This window comes from Solanum dulcamara, chromosome 7 (genome assembly GCF_947179165.1).
Source record: "Solanum dulcamara chromosome 7, daSolDulc1.2, whole genome shotgun sequence".
Taxonomy (NCBI): Eukaryota; Viridiplantae; Streptophyta; class Magnoliopsida; order Solanales; family Solanaceae; genus Solanum; species Solanum dulcamara.
This window is the reverse complement of record NC_077243.1, coordinates 71,808,141-71,833,745: the sequence shown is the minus strand read 5'-3', so window position 1 is coordinate 71,833,745 and position 25,605 is coordinate 71,808,141. Positions and strand designations below refer to the sequence as shown.

Below are 25,605 nucleotides of genomic sequence, written 5' to 3'. Positions count from 1 at the left end.
TTGTGATGACAGAGGTAGTTGGTGATAGACAATGGTAATGGTGGTTGACAATGGTGGTGGTGGTTGTGATGATAAAAGTGGTTAGTGGTAGTGACTGGTGATCGTACATAGAGTATTGATGAATATTATCCATACAAAAATACCTCTTAATGATATTAAGAATCTGTTCTACATCTTAATAATTAAGACATATTCAGACTCATGAAGTGTAGTAGGTGTTACAATAACAACAACAACCCAGTGTAATCCCACAACGTGGGGTCTGGGGAGGGTAAATTGTACACAGACCTTACTCCTACCAAGGTAAGACGGCTGTTTCCGGGAGACCCTCGGCTCAATAAAGCATAAAAAGACATTAGATAAGACTAAAAAGTGAAGAGATCAATAAGTTCAAAGCTATATGATAAGGCACATAACGGGGACGCTACAAATAAAATGGAGTAATCAAAGTTCAGAAAGTACGGGAAGTACGGAAAGTAATAGATAATAGCAGATATCAGAGAACAAGAAATTATAGTGTGTTAAAGCGTCTACTAATACGATAGACTACCGTGACTATGTACTAGCCTTCTACCCTAATGAGGGTCCTCCACACCCTCCTATCTAAGGTCATGTCCTCAATCAGCTGCAGCTGCGCCATGTCCTGTCTAATCACCTCTCCCCAATATTTCTTTGTCCTGCCCCTAACTCTTCTGAAACCATCCACGGCCAACTTCTCACACCTCCGCACTGGGCATCTGAGTCTCTCCTCTTCACATGCCCAAAATATCTCAGTCGCATTTTTTGCATTTTATCTTCCACCGATGCCACTCCTACCTTATTCCGAATAGCCTCGTTTCTAATTCTGTCGCTCCTGGTATGCCCACACATCTATCTCAACATTCTCATCTTGACAACTTTCATCTTTTGAATGTGGGAGACCTTAATTGGCCAACACTCCGCCCCATATAACATGACCGATTTAATCACCACTTTGTAGAACTTGCCCTTAAGTTGTGGTGGCACCCTCTTGTCACATAGCACATCGGAAGCGAGCCTCTATTTCATCCACCCTACCCCAATACAGTGTGTGACATCCTCGTCAATCTCCCCGCTTCCTTGTATGATAGATCCAAGGTACTTGAAACTACTTTTCTTTTGGATGACCTGGTCTCCAAGCCTAACTTCCGCGCTAGCCTCCTCAGGTGTCTCACTAAACTTGCACTCTAAGTACTCTGTCTTGGTCCTACTCAGCTTAAGCCCTTTAGACTCCAGGGTATGTCTCCAATCCTCCAACTTAGCATTAACTTCACTACGAGTCTCATCGATCAGGACTATGTCGTCTGCGAAAAGCATACACCATGGCACCTCACCTTGAATTTTTCGTGTTAATTCATCCATCACCAAGGCAAATAAAAACGAACTGAGAGCTGATCCTTGATGCAATCCTATCACAACTGGAAAGTGTTCTAAGCCCCTCCTACTGTTCTTACCCTGGTTTTGGCACCCTCATACATGTCCTTGATCACCCTAATGTACGCCACCGATACATCTTTAGCCTCCAGACATCTCCACAGTATCTCTCGTGGAACTTTATCGTAAGCCTTTTCTAGGTCAATGAATACCATATGCAAGTCCCTCTTCCTCTCCCTATACTGCTCCACCAGTCTCCTCATAAGTGTCGTAGGTCTTAATGAAAATAAATGCACTTAATGCTTTTATGTCTGAACCATTAAGTTCAAACAGATGAGGTGTTAGATTATATTGCTCACAATTCATTTATAAAATATTACATCATAAATTTTTACATTTGAATAGTATTAGTAAATATGTAATGTTTTTTAATTTATCTAATTTAAAATTTAAAATTTTACTATAAACACGTGGTAAGCCTATTATTTTAACTTGTGCTCCATATTTTTTTTCTTTTTATAATTTCTATGCTTATTAGCACGTTAGTTTTATTTGCATTTATATTGTGTAAACTTTTATTTCTTTAGCAGAAATAACTATGTTAAACCAAACGTTTGAATTAATTTAACATTTTTTTACGTATCATCAATCTTTTATTTTTTAATTATTTCATTAAATTTGTAGTTTTTGTATTTGTAAGAGATTTTTTTTAATGATCACAAAAAGCGCAAGCATGTACACTAGTGATAGATAATGACTAGATTGCCATGATCATAATATATTTGACCCATCGCAGGGCCCATGGGGACAGTGATAAGAGGGCTCGTCACCAGGACAGGTGCAATGACTCTCAGTCTAGGGGCACAGACTCCTAGGATAGACCTCGCCAGCCCTACCAACATTAGGATCAGTCTAGCCTGTGTTCAGGAGGCGCTCCAGACCTCAGAAGGTGGGCAGTACAGTTGGGGTGGTTTTGGTACGAGTCAGAGTTCGAGGGGTTCACATTTGAGTTCTTCAAGCCATGGTGGCCGATCTTCACTGATTCATGCTCCTCAGGGTTGTTTTGATTGTGGTGAGCTTGGTCACCGGTCCAAAGAGTGTCCCCGACATGGGATGATTATGCCTACTCGACAGGTAGCTCAGCTAGTTTCAGCAGTAGCACGTCCTACAAGAGATGGAGCTCAGGTTCAAGATTTCAGGGGTGGTCACCAAGGGCTTGAGGAGGGTAGCGAGGAAGTAGGTTAGGAGGTAGTTCGGATGCTCAGTTCAGGGGTAGACAGGGCCACTTTTATGCAGTTCCAACAAGGGCAGAGGCTAAGGCATCAGATGCTGTCATCACATAGACTATTCGTATATGCCATCAACCATCCTCAACTCTATTTGATCTAGGTTCTACTTATTCCGATGTTTCTGCTTATTATGCTTCTTAGTTAAGTTAGTCTCTTGAGGCCCTATTAGTGATGTTACGTGTTCCGATCCCGATGGGTGAGTCTTTGGTAGTGGATGAGGTGTACATATCATGCTTAGTAGTTATTCATGGGTGTGACACCCGGGCTGACCTTATTTTGTTAAATATGCTTGATTTTGATTTTATTTTGGATATGGACTGGTTATCCCCCTACCATGCATGCTTGAATTGCTATGCTAAGACCGTTACCTTCGCCATGCATGATATCCCTCCAATTGTGTGGCAGGACTCCTTCAGTCAAATGCTCAACTGGGTTATCTCTTATGTTCGGGCTCAGACACTTGTTTCAAGCGGTTGTTTATCTTATTTGGCTTATGTGTGGGATGTGAGTATAGAGATCCCTATAGTTGATTCAGTTCTTATTGTGCGAGAGTTCGCAGATGTCTTTCCTACTGACTTACCTAGACTTTCTCCTGAGAAGGATATTGATTTTGTTATTGACCTTGAGCTAAGCACTCGTCCTATATCTATTTCGCCTTATCGTATGGTTCCTACAGAGTTCAAGGAGCTCAGTGTTCAGCTTTAGGATCTCTTGCGGAAGGATTTATTAGATCCAGTATTTCACCTTGGGTGCTCTTGTTCTGTTTATGACGAAGTATGGGTATATGCATATGTGTATCGATTACAGGCAGTTGAACAAGGTGATGGGGAAAAATAGGTACCCTATGCCTCGTATTAATGACCTATTTAATCAACCTCAAAGTATCGTGATGATTTCTAAGATTGACTTGAGATCCAGTTACCATCGGCTGAGGATTAGGGTGGCGGACATCTCTAAGAAAACTTTTAGGACTCATTACAGCCATTATGAGTTTCCAGTGATGTCTTTTTACTTGACCAATGCCCCAACAACGTTTATGTACTTGATAATGCGTGTGTTCGGGCCTTACATAGGATCTTTCGTCATTGTGTTCATAGATGATATTATGGTATACTCGCAGAGTAGTGAGGAACATGAAAAACATTTGAGGATTGTGCTCGAGACTTTGAGAGATCAGCGACTTTACGCCAAGTTCTCAAAGTGCGAGTTTTGGCTTGATTTTGTAGCATTCTTGGGGCACTGGTGTCCAAGGATGGCATTGTGGTTTACCCGACGAAGATTGAGGCTATTCTTGATTGGTCTAGGCCCACTTCGTTTACTATGATTTGGAACTTTGTTGGATTAGCTAGTTACTACAGGCGGTTTTTTGAGGGCTTCCTATGATTGCAACGCCTTTGACTCGGTTGACTCGTCTTGATATTCCTTTTGAGTAGTCAGATAAGTGTGAGCTGAAATTTCTGAAGCTCAAGGAGTTTCGTTTTTCCACTTAAGATTTGGAGGCATTACCTATATGGGGTCAGATGCGAGATCTACACTGATCACAGGAGTTTGGAGTATATCATGAGTCAAAAGGTCCTCAATTCGAGGCAGCATAGGTGAACTAAACTCCTGAAGAACTATGACCTCTCTATTATTTATCACTCGGGCAAGGTGAATGTGGTGACGGGCAAGGTGAATGTGGTAATGGAAGGCGGTGAGTATGGATAGTCTAGCCTTTCTTTTAGCTTCGGAGCGACCTTTAGCCTTAGACATCTACTCCTTAGCTAACATGATGATTCACCTTGGTATTTTAGATTCTAAGCGGGTTCCAGCCTATATTGGAGTTCAGTCGTCATTATTGGAGCTAATTTGTGGTCGTTAGTTAGAGGATGATGCTTTGGTAGCTATTCGAGATTAGGTTTTGCGAGGTGACGGTGGGCAAGCTACCTTGGATGCATATGGCATTCTGCGATTTGATGGTCGTATTTGTGTTCCTAGAGTTGGGGACTGATACCGTTGATTCTTTGCTAGACCCATGATTCAAGATACTTTATTCATCTGGGCACGATGAAGATGTATCATGATTTAAGGCAGCATTACTAGTGGAGTGGTATGAAGAGAGATATTGCTCTTTGATTTGCTATTCATTTCTTTTCTGACCTTGGACAAGATAGTTGGGGATCAACGAGCCAAAATGTTTTAGCCTATGGCATTAGGTTGACATATAGGTGTCAAACAGGTGAGTTGGGTTGAATTTAGTCAAGTTAAAATGATTTGAGTTAATAACTCAATAATTAGCCCAAACTTAAACTAGTTGAGAAGATTATGATTTCATGAGCTAATGTTGTCACCTCCAAATTGACATGATCTAGCTTCAGTTACCCAAAAAATTGACTTTCAGAACCTTTTCCACATCCTTTCCACCGTATTTGGGAAAAATATTTAAGCGAATAATTTATTTTTTTGAGAAACTATGCAATACATGTTATTATTAAAACACCAAACCAAACACTGCATAATAAACAATCTCAACATAAAATTGTTCTAGTATGACCAACATTAGAAGTTCAAAACAGAAGAGGTCTTTCCATTATGCAAATATCTTACTTTTGTTCTTATTTTTCAACTCAACAAATGGAATCCATGTAAGGCTTGTTATGTGAGAAAAACAACCAAGATCATCAACAACATTGTTTTGTTGTTAGTTGTTACTAGTCTGATCAGGGTATTTGGGTTGCTTATCCTCCTGAATGAGGTGCCTAACAACCTAAATCTCGAGATAAGAATAGTATCAACTAGAGTAATGGCAATGAAGATTAAGATCTTAGTTGTTTTTCCCACCTAACACACTTGACGTGGATCCTGTTACCTTGGTTTGTTGTATCAATGCAAGTTAGCTGAACACCGTGATTGGTGGTGAAAAATAAGGGAAATGTGATGATAACCTTTTGTTGCAAACTTCTAAGGATGACAATTGACATAGTTTAACAATTTCACATAGTTGATAGGCAAAGTTGGACTTCTGCCCAAATAAATACATTCAATACTCTTTTTGCCTTCCATACTCTGGAAAAGTAAAATTTAATAGTTCCTACTATTATGAGCAAATTCTACATCATCAGCTAATATTAAATGGCTTATTGGCACCACTGGATCTTCAAAGAAAATAAACCCATCTGGTTTATGACTGCCCCATTCGCAACATGATAATTGCTCTGCACATTTTTCTTTTCCTTTCTGTACAACATGAATCCTGCATCTGCAATCTTTAAGAGGTGCAACGTTATAGCATGTTCGTCTTGACAGAGACAAGGAGTCTGATATCTTTAGCATTGTCACATTCCGAATAAATACATCCATATAAGATACATATACATATATTTGGTTGATCTACACCAAAATCCAGCACTACTGTTCAAAAGTTATCAAGTTCTCCCTTTATCACCTTGGATACTGTCCATTCCGTCAATGCCCATTTATCCATTGCTCTCATGTTACAGGGTTGCTAGACATTTGCTCAAATCATGTTTAAGATGAGAAAGCAACAACCTACTCTTCTTCAAAGGAATTCCTCGCATTGTCACATAAATAACATTTCCAAACAGGTTCAACCAATGCTCTTGCACTCTGTAACTCCTGTCTTGCATCCTCACCATTACCTGATTCTTCTTCTAACTCCAGTTGAGGGTAGATCTGCTGGAGGGATGTCAACATTGATGTAAGTTCCTTCCACTCTCTTTCGTCATGTCTGACTAGCTTAACACACACAAAGTGCAGGAGCCCAAACATGAGATCAAAATTCTTTCTTTTCAGCCCAACTAGCAAATTATTCAATATAGTCGCCCCAACTGCATCCAGCACATTAAAGTTAGCTCTCAACAGCTGAACCATTAAGTTCACAAGTTTCTTGAATGTTCTGAAGTCTCCCGTCTTAGAAATTCTATCAGGCTCCTCCTCGGAACTTGTATCTTGTTGTTCAGCCAGCTCAGTCCTCGCTAATGTGGATAACCACAACGGAAGATCATCTTTTGGATTAAAGGAACTAGTTCTGCCTCCTGGAATCTGCTTCATCAGGTTTACAGATCCCAATGCCAGAATTAAATCAGGAACCCATGGTTTGACTGCAGGAAAAAGACGAACTGCATATCCATAGCCCAAGTGCTCCTCAATGGAAACATAAAGGTTTAACAATTCATTGGCAATGTCAAAAGCTCCCCATAAAGGTAGTGACGCCTCAGAGAAACTCTTGAGCACTACATTCATCAACTTGGCTACATATGTGAAAGAACTCTTCAGACAGAGATATATCTCTTTCAACATGTCTTCTGTAAATTGCAGCTCCTCATCATAACTTCTCAAATTTGAGATAAAAAATTTTATGTTTTGCAGAGTAAAGGATAGGCATTCCTCCTGGCTTTTATGGACAAGATCCATCGTATGAGCATCAGCAATGAACTTCAGAACTGCGGTTAGCATCTTGACCACATTTAATATTCTCTGTTGTTTAGTAAAATCAGATCCTGGATAAATGTTGTATACATAGATCAATTCAGTTCATGCATTGGCCAAAAAGAGGAGAAAGAACTAAACTGCCAAAAGGGTTGTAAGTTAAGACATAAATCTTGATGTTATACAGCAATTCCGCCGACAAGCTGGCTCAACAACTAAAAAGTTCAAGCAGGGCCACATTCTGATGATCTGATCTAGTGGAGCAGCTACGAATTTTAACCTAAGAGTTCAAATGTTGGCCCACTAAGAACATCATGGTGGAAAGAAGAAACACTATGAACATTTTGCACTTTTGAAACTTTCTTACCATACAGGTTATTTAAAGCAAACAGGACAACTCAAAACTCCTTATCACAAACTGAGCCTAGTATATTCTTCAATAAGTCCACCAGATATATCATAATAATCAAGGCAATACAGCATTGACAACTAAGAAGCACCATATTATTGATAGATCAAGAATAAAATAATCAAAACCAATGATTGTTCATCACATTCTAAGCCCAGCATATGAAAAGAAAACTGTATTTTAAAGTGCACCTCAAAAGGAAAACCAGAGGGAAAGGAAAAGCTAACCATTACTGGTGAGGTCAGATATTTCACTACATGGTGCTCTGAATAGCTTATTTGTGCAGCCAAGAAGATGATGAATTGTCATTTCCAATACAGTTTCCTGGAAGATAAAATGAAGCATATGACCAAAAAATTGCTTCCAGTAGAGAAGTGCAAAAATCAAATCACCAATACGTAAAGGTACAACTAGTCATTTGTGTGTGTGAACTACATAGTTTCTCATGAACAGAATACTTAGAACAAGAAAGATAAACTTTATAATGTTGTGTAATGAAACCTAAGTTGCTCGGACTGGTGTCCGATGTGGGAGCAGATCTAGAGATCGAATCCTTCATGATCTAACTTTTAAGATTCGGGGGCACAAATATAGGTACGGATATGGATGCAGGGATTCAGCTAAATATAATTCAAATATCAGAGTTGTAAAATACGCCTAAATTATGATGGACTATTTGGAAGTAAAGGAATACACGAATATTTGAGAGCAAGTTCAAATCTATTATTATTAAGTACAAGAGATAATATTTCAGATGGTCACTCAACTTTGAATAGTTCACTTGGAAAGTCACTCAACTTTGTTTTATAACCCCAAAAGGCACTTGGTATTTCACTTAGAAAGTCACCCAAACCAATTTAAACAATTTTTTCTTTGAATTTTTGTTTCAAACCAATTTTTTAAGAAATAATAAGATATCCATTTTAATTATTTTACCGTATCCGCTCCAATTATTTATTACAAATTCCTTGAAAAGTGCACAACAACAATTGGCGAAAATTCTTTCCTTTTCCATTCTAGTATTTTCTTCTTTCTTATTTTCCTTTTATATTGACAAAATTCCTTTCACCTTTTCTTTTCTAGTGTCTGTATCTTTTTTGGTTCTTTAAATCGAAACAATTCTTTTCCTTTATTGGAATTTAAATTTTCATACCACACATTTTCTTAGTGTGTTACAGATTTGATTGGTGAAGTGAAACGGGACAATAAAATAATTTAAATGGGTATCTTATTATTTTTTAAAAGTTTTAGTTTAATATAAAAATTACATTTCAACAAAATTTAATGAAAAAATCATTTAATTTGGTTGGGTAACTTTCTTTTTTTTTTTTTTGATTTTCCACCCGGTGTACGGTACCCACATTGGAGCCCGACTAAATCCAGATTCGCATCGGAAAGTTCCACATTGGGGGTAAAGCACTCCCTAACAAAGGCGACTCCGTAGTTCGAGACCTTTGGTTAAGGACGAAGAAGTACTTACCACTCCACCACAACCCTTGTCGGTGACTTTCTAACAGTATTGTCAAAGGTGCGCTTTAAGAGCGCTTAAGCCCTAAAGCGAGGCTCAAAACGTGTTTAGCACTTTGTCTCGCTTTATGTGCGTTTCAGTGCGGTCATCAAGATTCTAAGGCAAACTTTTCCTTGCCAACGACCCTCTTTTGAAGAAGTGACACTAAACAATTGATATTTCACTTTATCACACCTTTTTTTCAATTTCTTTGATCATATATTTGTCATTCATGTTTATAATTATTGGTCTTGTAGTAAACATATATATTTGTATCTTTTTCTCCCTTTGCGCCTTTTTCCATTAAAGCTGCTCTTAAAGCCCCAATGGACCTTAGAGTTTTTTTGCGCTTTGCGCCTTTGATAACACTACCTTCTAAGTGGAATACCAATAGTTAAGTGACTTTTGAGTTATAAAATAAAATTGAGTGACTTTCTAAATGAACTACTCCAAGTTGAGTGACTTTTGGGTTATAAAACAAAGTTGAGTAACTTCCTAAGTGAACCATTCAAAGTTGAGTGACCATCTGAGATATTAACTCTTAAGTACAAATGCATCTCTTTGTTGTTTTCCTTTTTTTTTTTGATAACAGAGAAATCCGTCTATGGACCGCACTTTGGACCAACCATAGCCTTCTAAACTCGGTGGATAATGGGTCCGCCCCTCTACCCTTCTCCACTTAAATACCAGGCTTCGCTTTGCATGGTGTGGGGCTTGAACCTGTGACCCAAGCCACAAATCCTCCACCCTTTGCCACTTGAGCTAGGCCCTGGTGGCATCTCTTTGTTGTTTATTATTAAGTTTGAATCGGAAATCATTGTATCTATCTCAAATTTCTCTATTAATTTTGGTCAAAGCACCCAAAACTACTTGGCCATATTCAGTACGGATCTCACACTGTCGACACGGGTGTGGCACTGGAAGTGAAGAGTCCGCACAACTAATCAACCAACAAGAAAATTTAACCTATAGCAGGAAGACTTTCACCAAGAAGAAAATTCCCAACACTGCTACCAAAAAATAATCTCCATAAACATGAACTGCATTCCATAAATGAAGTTACGCATTGATATGATATTTTGGTTCAATTATTTAAAGCAATAATATCTCTAAGAATAATATGCTGCATAGATAGCTTAACTGGAAGCCTTGAAATGTTGAAACCAATCAATTAAAGACAATTATTTTTTCAACTATAGCACCAGACTGTAACAGAAATAGGAATATTTCTGCATTGGGAAACAGATCATTGAAATCCTAACGGAAACATAAATATGAGATCTGTTGCATCCATCTGAACACTAACAAATAATATCTCAATTATTTTTGCTGCAAAAGTTTGGTGCCTCCTTATCCATCAAGCCCAGTACAATTATATGAACCCCTTCGATACCAAGGATACACAGAAGACAGAACTCTGTGCTAAATAAAAGGCTAACTACAAAAAAAGCGCAAAACTGGTTTTAATCACTTGAACTATATGTATTGGAAGTTTCATTGAAGCAGAGAGCAATAGAAAAACACCACTCACCTCCGATGTTTCATTTGCAGATTCCATTCTACGCTTCTTCTTATTGACATTTTTGTCTCCACCTAAGTTGTTGTCCTGCATAGATCTGTGAAGAGAAAGAGCTGTGTATGCCAAAAGTGGGGACACACTCATATAATCACATTGTGTACATTGTAAAATGCTAACTTCAGAGATGGCCTTCAAAGAAAGGAATATAGTTTCTAAGCTTTCGCTCCGTAGAATAGCATTCCTTGTATTTTCAGATAAAAGGAGGTCCTTAATCTGCCAAGCCACTCCTACAGTGATTTTGTACTCTTCCTTGAAGCTACATTTAACCTTATTGGCCATCTTTTTCTCCCTCACATGCTTTGATTTAGAGGAGAGCTTGATGGAGGACTTAGTATTTCCTCGCTTAGTTGATGGAACACTAAAATTTACCAGTTCCGTCCCAAATATCTTGTGGCACTGAGAGGCAGTTCTTTGCAGAAACCTAGCTAGATTTTCAAACATTTCGTCCAACCAATTGCAAGATAGCATCATCTTGTGGACAGAGCTCACCTCAGCTTGCTTTTCTAAAGAATTGGATAAATCTCCACAATTTGTTACCAAGGTCATGCATTCATCGAAAAGGTCATCCACTGCATCTGGGCAGACACTTGAAATAATGTTACAGACAGAGGCCTGGGCACATGCTGAGGTTGCAGCAGCAAACAAGTTCTTCAGTCTTTCACCAGACAATTCCTCTTTAAGATTAGTCTGATAAGACCCATCACGTACAAGATAGATACAGATGTGGGAGGCTGCAATAATTGAACCATCAATCTGCTCCGCCTCCAACTTGCCAGGTGATACAATCAAACTGATGAGGATTTTCATGAGTTCTATCCATGACTGCAGCGAGGTTCCTTCTGATACAGCAAATTCACAGAACCTTGCACCAGCCAAAGGAGACCTTTTTATAAGTGCGACACAGCGATTGCATGCTTCTTTCAGGTTTACTTTTGAGGGGAAGTATGAAGGAAGGAGAAGCTTAGTGATTTTCTGACCAATCATTGGTTGGTCCTTTGCAAGTGTAGACAACAACAGGTCTATATGCACAACCTGCATAAGAAAATGTTAAATTGACTTAAGCAGAAACCTCAAGTATCCAGGCTTGTGTATGTTTTAGGTTATACAGTTGACCATACCTTGTGAAACTGAAATTTTCTTAAATCCGTTAAAGTGAGAAGGAGATCTACAACTGCAGCACGAACTGGAGGAGAAATATCATTAATCAAATGGCCCATTCTTGGTAATAGCACTTTGAGGATCTCGTGAGAATGGGGGTTTCCAAGTAGGTATATCACAGCATTTATTGTTGACAACCTGACCTCAGGGCATGAGTCATGTATCATATGTTCAAATATTTTGGTTAGAGTTTTTGTGATTGTTGGTGAAGGGATAATTTCCCAAAACAAACGAAGAATGCGGCAACAACCTTCAACTGCTACAACCCGCACATCAGGGCACTCATCCACAAGTAATTTATCCAGAAGAAAGAACTGCTTATCAAGGAGTGTGTCTTTCACCTCCTTTGTCGCATCAGGATCTTCAAGAGGGAATAGATCTAGAAATAAGTGCAGTGAATTTTGTCGGACATTTGAGTTTGCAACCTAGCAGAAAAGCAGTGGTGTTATAAGTCACAATTATTAGTAGGCATAGTACTTGATAAAGAAGTAGGGATGTCAAAAGGAAAAATGCTCAAGATATGCTACGCATTCTCTAACCAACCCCATTTGGTAATATAGTAAGCATCAAATAATTAACATATTTGGAGAAGAACTTTAAAGAGCAGCATCGCCAATAGTTTCATTTGAGATTACACAACTAAATTTCAAGTGACTTCCACAATCCTAGAGGTCAAACAAAGAAAAAAAGAGTACAGTTTGAAATCTTTGAAATGACAATTCTTTGGAAAAACAAGACGGAAACTGCAGATTGAGCTCATAAATCTCACTTTTAGAATTAGAAATGCAGAAAGTTCCGTGCTTTCAGCAAAGTTTTCTACTTATTGAACTCAACCTCAAGGAAACTTGTGAATGAATGATGCACGGCACTTTATATGTGAATAATAAAAACTTTCCTAGTAGAAATCTAGGAAAATAAAGATAAGTTCATAGTTGAGTAAGATATACAAGAAGTGGAAGGGTGCCATAGAAAGTGAGACCAAATGTTAGAAAGTTACAAAAACTCCTGAAACTTGAAATAAGGAGTAAAACTATACCCAATACCTGCAAGGACCGGAAAATGACAGGCTCAGCAAGACGAAAAATGAGCTTCTCAACCCCTTCTGTGGTTCTTTGATTTATAAAACCCCCTAAAACCCTTCTAGTGGACACAGCAAGTACAGCTGAACTTGCATGTATGCAGCTATCTATCATCCCCTGCAAAAAGCTATTCTCAATCTCATCCTTAGCCAGCCCTTCGGCTACCTTCCATGCCCGAAAAACAATCTCCCCAAATGCTTCCAAGATTGACTTACGCCCGAATGGAATCTGCGATTTAAGCATAGCCAATGCCTCTTTCAAAAGCTGCACACTCAAACCAAATGTAAATGCAATAAATTTCCTCCCATCCTCAGTCTTCAAAAACAGAGGCGAAATCACACAACGCATAATCAAATGCTTCAAATCCTCAATACTCTCATCCTCAAAATCCAACAACATAAACGCCTCTCTTAACATATAAACCCTACGTACATCCACTTTCTTCTTCAATGTCAAAGCTCTCGACAACAGAAATGGCAATGCCTGAGAAATTAGGGTTTCTTTCCCATACAAACCCTCCTTCCACCACTCCTCACATAAATTAGCAATTTCAGATAACAAAACAGAATCAGACTCAAATAAAATCAAACTATCATGTAACGCCCTAACCGCCGGCAATAAATCAGAATCCCTAAACGCCTTTCTCGGATGAGAAACACACAGAAACGAAATATAAACATATATACGAATACCCTCAACGATTAATTGCTTCGCATCATCGTTACCTTCCTCACTCTTCTTGTTCCGCGCAGATCTACGGACCCTCTTCGTCGGCGGGGTCTGAGGAGACAAAACGACGTCGGTTGAGTCGGAATCAGTTAGGGTTTTGTATTTCCTTATGGATTGTGAAATGGAGTGGTGGAGGGCGAGAGGAAGTGTAGTGGTGAGATCTGAAGAAGGACTGAGGGTGTGAATTAGGGTTTTGAGAGAGGGTTTAATGGATTTAAACCCTAGCTTTGATGTTGAAGAAAGGAATTCTTCCGCTGAAGATTTGAGCGAAGAACGGAGCCGTTTCTCCATTGAAGAGATGCAAAAAAGCTCGGAATTTTACCAGTGGCCTTTTCTTGATCTTGTAAGAGAGGAATGAAGATGCTGACGGTGAATTTTGAATTTGAATAAAACGGGCATTGGCGCTCACAACGGGTATATATATTTGGGGGAAAGAGTTTGATTAGTCAACCAATTTCAATTTATTTATCATGTTAACAAGTTTTAACTTGCCATGTAATTTATAAATATATATATAAAAAATTAAAATCTGATAACATTAATTTAAAGATAGGTAGTGTCATATCAAAGACATTGTTACTCAAGTTTTTTTTTTTTTAGGTATGTTTCTCTCTCGATGCAAGTTAGCTTAATCTGCGCCCACCATGGGTAAGAGAGCTCGTATACCTACTCAGAAGACGTTAATGGCAATGGAAGCACTATCCATAAGAGGGAACACGCAACGAGGTCGCAAACTAAGGCACACAGGGAGTAAAATCGTACAATCTAGTACGAAAGTAGCTGAATCTGTTGAACAGTTAGTGAAATCCAGCAGAAGAGATGAATCGAGCACTAGTAAAGTAGATCGAGCTTCAACACAACTGAAAAACAAAGATAAAGAAGTCAATGAAGTCCTGATCTAAGAGGTAATAGTGCAATCTAATGGAACAGTACCATGCAACAAGGAACAAAGTTAGCAACAACAAGTTCAAGCAACAACAATCTGGAATGAGATTGTGCATACATCAAAGGCAGGGAGCCTTGGGGTATCTAGAAGCAAGCAATTGTGGGCGGATGAAATGAAGAAGGAAGCCAATTCACAAGCAAAGAAAAGTCGATATAGGATGAATTTGATATAGGAAAACTGTCAAATACAGGATATAAATTGGAGTATATAGCTCCATAAAAAATAAGAGAACAACAGATGATTGAGATCGAATTAGAGGACATCAGATCTGAGATTGATTTTTTGGGGAATGTTGTAGTATGTTATGTTCTAGGAGCTCACCCTCATTTCCAGGTGATAGAAGGGTACATTCAGAGAATATGGGGGAAACGTGGGATAGATAAGATATCAATGTTGAAGAATGGAGTGATTGTGGTGAGATTTGAAACCGAGATAGAGAAACAAGCCTCAGTAGTTTGGTCCCTGGCGCGGCGCTCCACTATTAGGCTTGCAGGGTTTTTAAGCCTATTTTCCAGAACCCAGAAAACTTAGTCTTGGCGCTGTAAGGGCGCGACGCACCACTATAGCGCCATAAAATAGCCTCAGTTGTTTGGTCTGTGGCGCGATGCGTCACTATCAGATGTGCAGGTTTTAAGCCTATTTTGGCTTGGTGCTGCAGTGGCGCAACACACCACTATAGCGCCAGCGGGAAATTTTGCCCAATTTTCCAGATTTTGAGGAAGGGCAAACTGGACTTTTTCTCTAATTATATATACTCTAGCCTTGGACGATTTGGACCATATTTTCAGCCTTGTGCCTCCCTCTAAAAACCCTAATCTCCATCCTCTTCTCTTCCAAACATCTCCAACAAGATTTGCCCCCCCAAAAAATTCAAAGATTTAAGCTTCCCATTGAAGACCCAATAATAAGGTTTCTTTAAAATCTACTCTAAGGTATGTAAGGCTAACCTAAAATATGGATTGAGTTCTTCCATATGCCCCAAAGATGTGTTGGATGAAGATTGTGAAAGGTTTGAAACTTCTATGAAGATTTTCTTGAATTTCCTAAACTATAAAATATTTTTTTTATATTATTAATTGAATGATGATTTTCATGACTTGAATGAGTAAATAGTTATATTTCATATTGTTGACTACTAATGAATTTTTGGTATATAAATTCATATGTATTGATGGTGTTCTTGAGTTGAGTTTTGTTGAGAGTATGGATTCATGTATTCATTCACATGAACCCAAGGTGAGATTTCTTTTGGTCATAATTTGTCTTGAGTTTGAGATGGATGGTTTGTGTATGTGTATTGATTAGAATGAAAAGAATTAAATGGAATTGTTATGATGTGATGATGATATTTGATGATGATGCGATGATGATGTTTGACGATGACGTGAATGAAGAGGTTATGTTGATGATGATGTTGTGTGATAAAGTAGATTGGAGTCTAATGTGATTATGTGATATGTGATTTGCATAATTGATTTGATTGGAGTCTTATGAACATTTTGAAAATAAATGATCTTTTGAGAAGGAGTTTTAAATAAATGATTAACTATTTATACACTATCTATGATTTAAAAATAGTTTAAGCATGAGTTGAGTTTGAGAAGTCTTTTAATTATTTTTGAACATGAGTATTTTGAGTATAAACGAGTTAAGTATTTTTTTTTACAAAAATGTTTATTTTTAGTTTGAGTTGAGGAGTTGAAATTATGTTCTAAATGCATCTAATATTTTCTACATCCATTGAGTTGAAATGGTATCAAATTTGAAGAGAAGAGTTTGATGATTGAGATGAGTTGATTTGAAAGAAGGTCTAATGAGACCAGATTGATTGAGTTTTGAAAAGAGTCCAATGAGACTATGTCACGCTCCGGGAGGGTACCCTAGACGTAATCGGCACTCAGAAACCATTTCTGGCTCCCAAGCGAACCACATAGCCTGATCATACATCCGTTCATTTATTCATTCAGCGAAAAGTTTAAAAATAAAGAATAATTTAGCGGGCAACTCAAATCACCCATCCAACTCAAAGAATAAAGTCCATGGGCCGACAGATCAACTAAAATATTTGTCATTTAAAAATAGTTTGACAAGAATAACTCAAGGATAGAAATACTCAATCGACTCATCACTATCTAGTCTATGAAGCCTCTATCACTACTATCTAATTGGTGCCGATGACATGTTCATGGCTACCTCAAATCAAAATAAAAAGGGCTAACTCGATGCAAGAATACACAGACGGTGTCATATCCGAATGTAAGGGAGGACTCACCAATATGCTGAGTGCGAATAGATCCCCAATGATGCTCCTATTGACGATCTCTTAAACCTGTCTCTGCATCATGAAAGGATGCAGGTCCAAATGGACGTCAGTACGTGAAATGTACTAGTATGTAAAATGACAGAATGAAACATACCTCAAGGAAGAGTAACGCTGGTTCAAATATCTCAACTCAGGAAGATAAGAGAAACTCAAATAAAACGTCGTAAATCTAAAGTAAGGATACAGTTTAGACAGAGACCAATCATATACCATACAATCCAATCCAATTATGTATAATACAGTTCAACCAAATCATTTGCAATTCCATCCCTTTCAATCATGTACAATCCGATTATATACACTCAACTCAACAATCAACTCAATAATCAAATCCAATCTAGTCACATACCATTCTATTCAATCCAATCACAATTCATCTATTCTAATCCGACCATATACAATCTACTCAACATTCAACTCAATAATCAGCTCAAAGAACTCAACTCAGTAAATATGCAAATTAAATTATGCAATATTTTACAATTCAACTCAAAGGACCCAACTCAATAAATATGTAACAACTCACTCAAGTGTCCTAAGTCTAACAAGAAATAGTTTAGACAGGACCAACTCATAACCCACTCAACTCAACTGACTCGGAGCACTATCAAGACCTAAATGGGAGTTTCTCTTATCCGACAACCATCACTTATGAGCCAGTGATAGTACAACAATTAGACGTCATTGCCACGTCCGTCCATACCTTGCCAGGGCATGAACGCCTCCCTAATCATGGATACCATCGATTAGTCAAGTCCTATCATTTCAGGACAATAAAAATGGGAAACGTCCGACTTTAACGGTTCGATCCCACAGGAAGCATCTGACTTTAACGGTTCCATCCCTACCTACGTTGGCGGCGTAGTTTTCTAGGGTTCGAGTATGGACTGTGTTACATTCTGTATTTTTGCATCTGGATTATTCGTAAGCTAACGGTTATAAATTCAAGGACTTTTAATTTTGAATTTTAAAAGGACATGATTTGTTATAGATGCCAAGTTATTTGAATAATTTATGTGAAGTAAAATACATCTCAAGAAGGACCCTTGAGCCAAATCAAAGTAGAAGCCATCAAATGTTTTTTTTCTTAAAGTCACGTTCCGGGTAAGCCAACTTTGGGAGGCCATAACCTCTTTAGAATTTGGGAATTTGGAAAAGCTCTCAAAATGAAAGTTGTAGGTAATTGAAATATATTTTCAACCATAGGTCGTGGGACGAAATGTGATATCGGAGTAATAAGATATAGACGTTTTAAGTATGATAGGCCAAACTAAATAGTGAATTCGGCCCAACCCAATTCTAATTCGGGTCAGGCCTAATACCCACGAAATTAATTTAATTTTTATATATTCCTTCATACTTTAGACCAAGAAATATCTGGAAATTTCCAGAGAGAGTAAGATAAGGGAAAGCTAGAGAGAAACACCAACATCTACCACAATTAAAGCCCCAAATCTCAAAGCTCTTGAAGAGAAAATTGTTGTACGTCGCATTGGCTTCAATTTGAGCTAGATATCATCCAATAAGGATAAGATTTTATGTGGTGCTGCAAATTTAAGGTAATATTAAAATCTCCTTTTCATTGTTAACAAGTTTAGTTAGAATTTTAACGGATTAGAACGGAGAAAATAGTGTTATAAACTAGTTTGGTGATTCGTTGAGATTTATGGGTTAAAGGGTTATTTTAGGTAGCTTAAATGGATGGAATTAGCTTAGTGATGATATATAATAATGGTTGATATTGTTTTGATGTTGTTGATGAGTTGTTGTTCTTGAATTTGGAGGAAAAAAGTGTATGAAGATTGTGAATGTTCAAACCCGTTTTTGGAATTGAGTAGCTGATAGTAATTATGGAATATCTCATTGTGTAAACCTTCAATTTTAGATATTAAATATGTTTTGTAAAGATAATACACTTACCTACAACTCTTATATTTATATTGTAGTCTATATCTACTGTTATTATATCGAAAAATGAGGATTAATCATAAGACAAATTATGTCCAGATTCTGGATTGCAAAAATCCCTCATTTATACCTGTTAGTGTTTTGATGATATCTCTTTGTAGAAAATGAGTTTTGAGTGGATTTCTTTTGCATTGGAAACTTAAGACAGAGATCTAAATGTTTCATGAAGGTCCTAAAGTCCAGTTTTACCGTTTTCATTTTCAAAATTTAGATACAACTTGAGGTACTCGACTTTCCGAATTTACTGCTTTAGTAACATGAGTCAGGTGGAAATATTCTAGGCTTATTGTCAATAATAAATCTTATTTTGTGTCAATATTTTGGATTGTTGATGTTTCTTGATGATTATATGGCTGGTTTGAAAGTGGAAAAAGTGAGCGGTATAGGGGAGGTGCTGTCCAATTGTTTTTAGAAATAACCTACTAACGATAGACTACGTTTTATTCTTGTCCATAGCTTAACCATAGTGCTTAACGTTTTAATATAGGTTGAGACAATATTGGACAACATATACGTATAAACGTTAAAGGTATGTAAAGTTAACATTTTCTTCTTTTGGCATGATCCATATGAAACGAACGAATGACGTATGCTTAAATTCCAAAGAAACTCTTATTCGTAGATATACTCAGATGGCTACCGTTCTTGATTTTCAAAATTTATATTGTTATGTCTTGACTCATGTGTATGATTCCAGCCATCCTAGTTGGTATAACTCATGTTGTGGTATGATTTATATTTTAGTATAATCCATAATTTGTGTGATTCATAATGACTATTGTCTTGGTTTTCAAATGATGGACTGTTTTGCTTATTCTATTAAGTCTCCGATAATGATCAAATTTCATAAGGTTGCTAATGATACCTTATTCGTGCATATTGTTATGGCATTATTCACCGAGTCCTACGATAGGCCAAGTATGTTATCATGTATGGATTCCACTACATTATTCACTGAGTCCCTTACTAGAGGGTCGGGTACGTGATATGATAATATGATATTATGATGATATGACGATATGATTATGGCACCGAGTCCCATAATGGGCCGGGTACGGTATCAGTGTACACTACTCTATTCACCGAGTCCCTTTCTAGAGGGCCGGGTATGGTATATATATACATATGACGATATATTAATATAATTGTGACACCGAGTCCCATAACGGGCCAGGTACGATATATGATGATGATATGCATGTCTTCATTTTATAAGACACAGGTACAGTGATTTATTGATTATGATACTTGACTCCTGAATCTTTATTTCAGATGTGATCTCCTTTACGATATTTATGCTTTATATACTCGGTACATATTTCATACTGACCCCCTTCTTCAGGGGGCTACGTTTCGTGCCCGTAGGTACAGATACTCATTTTGGAGAGCCGCTAGCTTAGGATTCTACTCAACGGGTTTGAAGTGCTCCATTGTCTCAGAGCCTAAACTTTTGGTACTAATCCTTATAATATATATATTTGTGTATTTAGGGGTACGACAGGGCCCTGTCCCGTCATATGCTATTGTTAATCCTCTTAGAGGTCTGTAGACACATGAGTGGGTTGTATGTAGATGTTGTCTGGTGTACTAGTATGGCTTATGTTTTTGAACGTTTACATTCGGAGTGAAAGCCTTGTCGGCTTACGTATTATGTTATCTTATTTTTGACAATTAAGTCGCTTCAAGAAACAGGTGATTTTGGTATATATATAAGTGACAGTTTGAGACGACGTGCTGTCCATATAAATCCTATATCATATTTAACTGCCGATTGACTATAGGTAATAGGTGTGTATACGAGTTTCCAATTCGGACACTAGTCTCGGCCTACGGGGCTAGGTCGTGACAGACTGTACTCTCACCCGCCTCGGTGTTCGATACTCCTCCCATGACTCCATGCTCATAAAACTCCTCCAATCATCTCAAACAAGCCCTCACGACTAGTTTCATGTGGAACATTGCCACCTCATCAACTATGTTCTTATTTCAACTTAATTAACTCATAATGATGAGTCTCATTAGACCTTCTTTCAAATCGACTCATCTCAAATCATCAAACTTTTCTCTTTAAAAATTTATACAATCTCAACTCAATGAATGCGGAAAATATTATGTACATTAAAATATAATTTCAACTCCTCAACTCAAACTCAAAATAGATACTTTAATGTAAAAATACTCAACTCATTTAAAGGCTCCTCATACTCAACTCATACTTGAACTCCTTTCTAAATCAAAGATGAAACTAATAATTCTTTAGACTCAAATTAGTGTATAAATAGTTTATGCAAAAAAAGTTCATAAATAATTTATTTAAAGCTCATTCTCAAAAGATTATTTATTTTCAAAATCTTCCTAAGACATCCGACCAACTCAAATTATGCACAGCATATACCACAAAATCACATTAGACTCCAATCCACTTCATCACACAACATCCTCATCAACATACCTCTTCATCAATCATTCTACACATATTAAATAATCGTTATTCACATCATCACTCACACCATCATCAAAACATCGTCATTCACATCACCATCAAATATTATCATCACATCATTGTCAACTATTATCATCACATCATTATCAAACATCTACTCCGCAAATCTTTATTTTAGTCCTATGTTCAAATTATAAAAAAAAAGGGACATTCTTAACTATCCAATTCATCCTTTTCCTTCCGATCAATACATATATACACAAAACCATCCACCTCAACTCAAGACAAATTATGACTAAAGAAATCTCATCTTGGGTTCATATGAATGAAATATGAATCCATACTCTCAACAAAACTCAACTCAATAATATCGTCAACATCTATGTACAAAGATACATTTATAATCAATAATATGAAAGATAACTATTTAGTAACTCAAATTATTAAAAACATCAATCAACCAATAGTATCTAAAAACATTCTATAGTTTAGGAAAACTTTCAAGAAAACCTTCTTAGAAGGTTCAACTCTTTCACAACTCCTATTCAACACATATATGGGCATATGGAAGAACTAAATCCATATTTTAGGTTAGCTTTACATACCTTGTTTGAAGACTTTGAAGAAACCTTGATGTTAAGTCTTCAATGGAAGGCTTGAATTCTTGAAGCTCTTGAACCCTTCTTGTTGGAAATGGAGAAGAAAAAGAAGAGAGAGAGGGAGAAGCTCCTAGGGCTTTTAGAGAGAGAGTGGGGGCTGAAAATATGATCTAAAAATAGTCTAGGGTGATACATATATAATTTGGGTAAGTTCCCAAATTACCCCTCCTCAAAAGTTTTGAAAATAGGCTAAAAATGCACCTGGCGCGATAGTGGCGCATCACGCCCTTGCAACGCCAGGCTGATTATGCCTAAAAACCTACACACCTCGTAGTGGCGTCCCACGCCAAGGACCAAACTACTGAGGCACATTCTTGGCGCGATAGTGGCGCGTCGCGCCCTTACAGCGCCAAGGCAATATTTTCTGGGTTCTGGAAATTGGCTTGAAAAACCCTGCACACCTTTTAGTGGCGCACCGCGCCAAAGTCCAAACTACTAAGGCATGTTTCTGGCGCGATAGTGGCGCATCGCGCCACTGCGGCGCCAAGCCCAGTTTTCCAGCAATTGCAACCCAGGCCTGAAAATCTCTACTGTGCTAGTTCATCTTAGGATCGTCATATCTTTTGACTCTGAACTCCAAAAAATACATTCTTAGTGGCGTTGGAAAGAAGACTCGATGTCCTTTAATTTGGTAGGTCGTGGGCCACCCAGATCGTCATATTTCAAAAGATAGGTTCGTTAGAAGCCAAGCCCTCATGCGAACTCCTCCTCAAACTTAGCCACGACGAATCCTTTGGCTTGACTTTGTCCTAGGGGTCCTTCATGACCCCACATCACCTCTAACGCTCTTCAATTACTTAGGAACTCATCCTAACTCATGTGAACAATTTCAAGTCCTCCGGTCCGAGTCTACACTCACGTGAAGAAATATTCGAGTCTTTGCGAAAAAAATTCCGGGGTGTCACAGACTAAATGAGTTGATTTGAAATTAAGTCCTAAGAGACTAAATGCGTATTTTTAATATTTTACTCACTTGATAGATAAGTGCGTATTGAGTCTTGGGAGGAGTATTGAGCACCGAATTGGGTAAGAGTATAGTCCATACTCGAATCTCATAAACTACGCCGCCAACGTAGGAAGGGATTGTACCGTGTTGGATGTTTCCCTATTTCATTGTCCTGAAATGATAGGACTTGATTGATTGACGGATCCATGATTGGTTTGAGTCGTTCATACCCTGGAAAATATGAACGGATGTAGCAACGACGTGACTCGTTGTGCATCACCTATATATAGGTGGTGGGATTATTGTTGGTTAGAGAAACTCCCAAATTGAGTGGTTTGTGCATGATATGATTGGTTCGATTGAGATTGTTTGATGAATGAGTTGGATTGTATAACATTACTAAGTTCTAAGTTGCATATTTATTGAGTTGAGTCCTTTGACTTGATTGTTGAGTTGTTTCTTGAGTTGATAGTATATAATTGAATTGGATTGGATGATATATGATTGGATTGTGTATGATTGGATTGGAGTAGGTGATATGTGATGGATTGGGATTAAATGATATGTGATCGGATAATGTACGATTGGATTGGGTTGAATAGAGCGGTATATGATTGGATGAGATCGAATTGTAAATGATTTGATTGAACTGTATTATACATGATTGGAATGGGTTGTATGGTATATGATTGGTCTTCGTCTAAAACTGTATCCTTACTTTATATTTATGACACTTTGATCGAGTCTCTTTTATCTTTCTGAATTGAGATATTCGAACAGACATTCTTTCTTGAGGTATGTTTCATTCTGCCATATTAAATACTCGTACATTCCATGTACTGACGTCTATTTGGACCTGCATCGTTTCATAATGCAGCGACAGGTTTAAGAGATTGTCAATAGGAGCACCATTGAGGATCTATTCATACTCAGCGTATTGGTGAGTCCTCCCCTACATTCGGAGGACACAACTTATGTTATTCTCGCGTCGAGTGAGCCCTTTTCATTTTTTTATTTGAGGTAGCCATGAGCATGTCATTGGCACTAATTAGATAGTAGTGATAGAGGCTTCATAGACTAGATAGTGGTGGGTCGATTGAATATTTTATCTTCTCGAATTATTCTTGTCAAAACTATTTTAATGATAAAGATTGAAGTTTTACTTGTTGGCCCATGACCTTTCTTTCTTGAGTTAGATTGTTGATTTGGGATTTGTCCACCAAACATTCTCTTTATTTTAAGTCTTCCACTGATTGAATGAATGAACGGATGTGTGATCAGGCTATGTGGTTCGCTTTGGAGCGAGAAATGGTTCTGGAGTGCCGATCACGTCTAGGGTACCCTCTCGAAGCATGACACTTATATTGCGATATAAATTCTTAACAATGAGTTCTTCAGTCATTCAATTAAAGATAATTAAATAATAATTTAAAAAAAATAGTAAATAAGATTTTATTTATTATAGAATTTTTTTAATAGAAGATAAAAATTCAATCAATATTTCTATAGAAATTCATACTTTAAAGCTAATACAAATATAGATAAATATATGGACATTGATATCGATGTAGTGACATTCATAATTTTTATTTATCTTTTACCTCAACTTTTTTGCTTTTTGTCCCTTTTTATTTGAATTTATTTATGTGTATTTTAAGAGGTCCAATAATTACCCTATTTATTTTCAATACATTTACTTTACTATAATTAGCATTTTTAAATATGATAAATATTTTTTTCAAAATAACACTCATTTAATTGCAACTCTTTAATGAAAGAGATGATGTGCAAGGTCTAAAAAATCTCCTAAAATTTCTTTATCTTTCTTTTCTTGTGTTGTGTTTTTTCTTCCTCTCATTTCAGGGCGATTCGAGAACGAGGTTATTAAAAAAAGGTAGCAACAGAATCGGAAAAAGTATATAGAAAAGACAGTTCTTTTCTATTATATTAGTATTTTTGAAATTTAGGTGCTGAAAAATATTTCACAAGTGAACCTTGTGATTTTATTTTTGCTTTTTTTTATTGAAACTTATGGAAAAAAACAACAAACTATTTATTTTTTTAAAAAAAAATTAGGAAGAGTGTGCTTACTATTTAACCGTAGAAATATTTTGAGATTAAACTAAATAACTTTTTATAATACAGTTGAATTTCTTTATGACAATGTTGTTGTCCAAAACATTTTTGATTGTTATAACAAAATATTATTATAGAGAGTATAATATAATATGAAAATCAATTAGAACAAAAACTTAAGTGTGATAATAAAATATTGTTATAGATGATCATTGTTATAGAGAAGAGTGATTGCAGTAAATACTGTTTTCTACAACAAGATCTAACATGATAAATTGCAAACACATGAAATATTTTAATAACTTATATTAACTCTTATAGATTTAAAAAAGAAAAAAGGATCATAGTTCCCCTTCAACAATGGAAAGTGAATAGCTCCATCCTCTATCTGCAAGTAGTTTCAAATATGCCCTTTTCATTAACAAAATGGATCATTTCTATCGTTAAAAAACTAACAGTCCTCCATGTCATATTTTAATTCATTTAATTGTTAACATGAAGTGTACCCGAAAAATAAATATACACAAATTTCTTAAAATCTTGTATCTTTTTCTCTAATTTCATTATGATTTGATTGTTTTCTTGTTTAATTCTGTTAATATTTAACGCATATAACTAATTTTAAAAAATAAATAATTTAATTATATTGCTATTTCGAGGAGTGAAATCACTCG

The 25,605-nt window shown here is 37.0% G+C and overlaps 1 protein-coding gene across 1 annotated transcript; it reads right to left on the bottom strand.

Moving 5' to 3' along the window:
• Positions 1 to 5,570: 5,570 nt before the first annotated feature.
• LOC129896066 (uncharacterized) lies at positions 5,571 to 13,976 on the bottom strand. The gene is made up of 5 exons (XM_055971883.1): positions 12,806 to 13,976; positions 11,723 to 12,187; positions 10,557 to 11,636; positions 7,746 to 7,842; positions 5,571 to 7,180 (listed from the first exon to the last, which is right to left on the bottom strand). The coding sequence occupies exons 1-5, from the start codon at positions 13,859 to 13,861 to the stop codon at positions 6,210 to 6,212; spliced, it is 3,669 nt and encodes a 1,222-aa protein (XP_055827858.1). The 5' UTR covers positions 13,862 to 13,976; the 3' UTR covers positions 5,571 to 6,209.
• Positions 13,977 to 25,605: the final 11,629 nt, after the last annotated feature.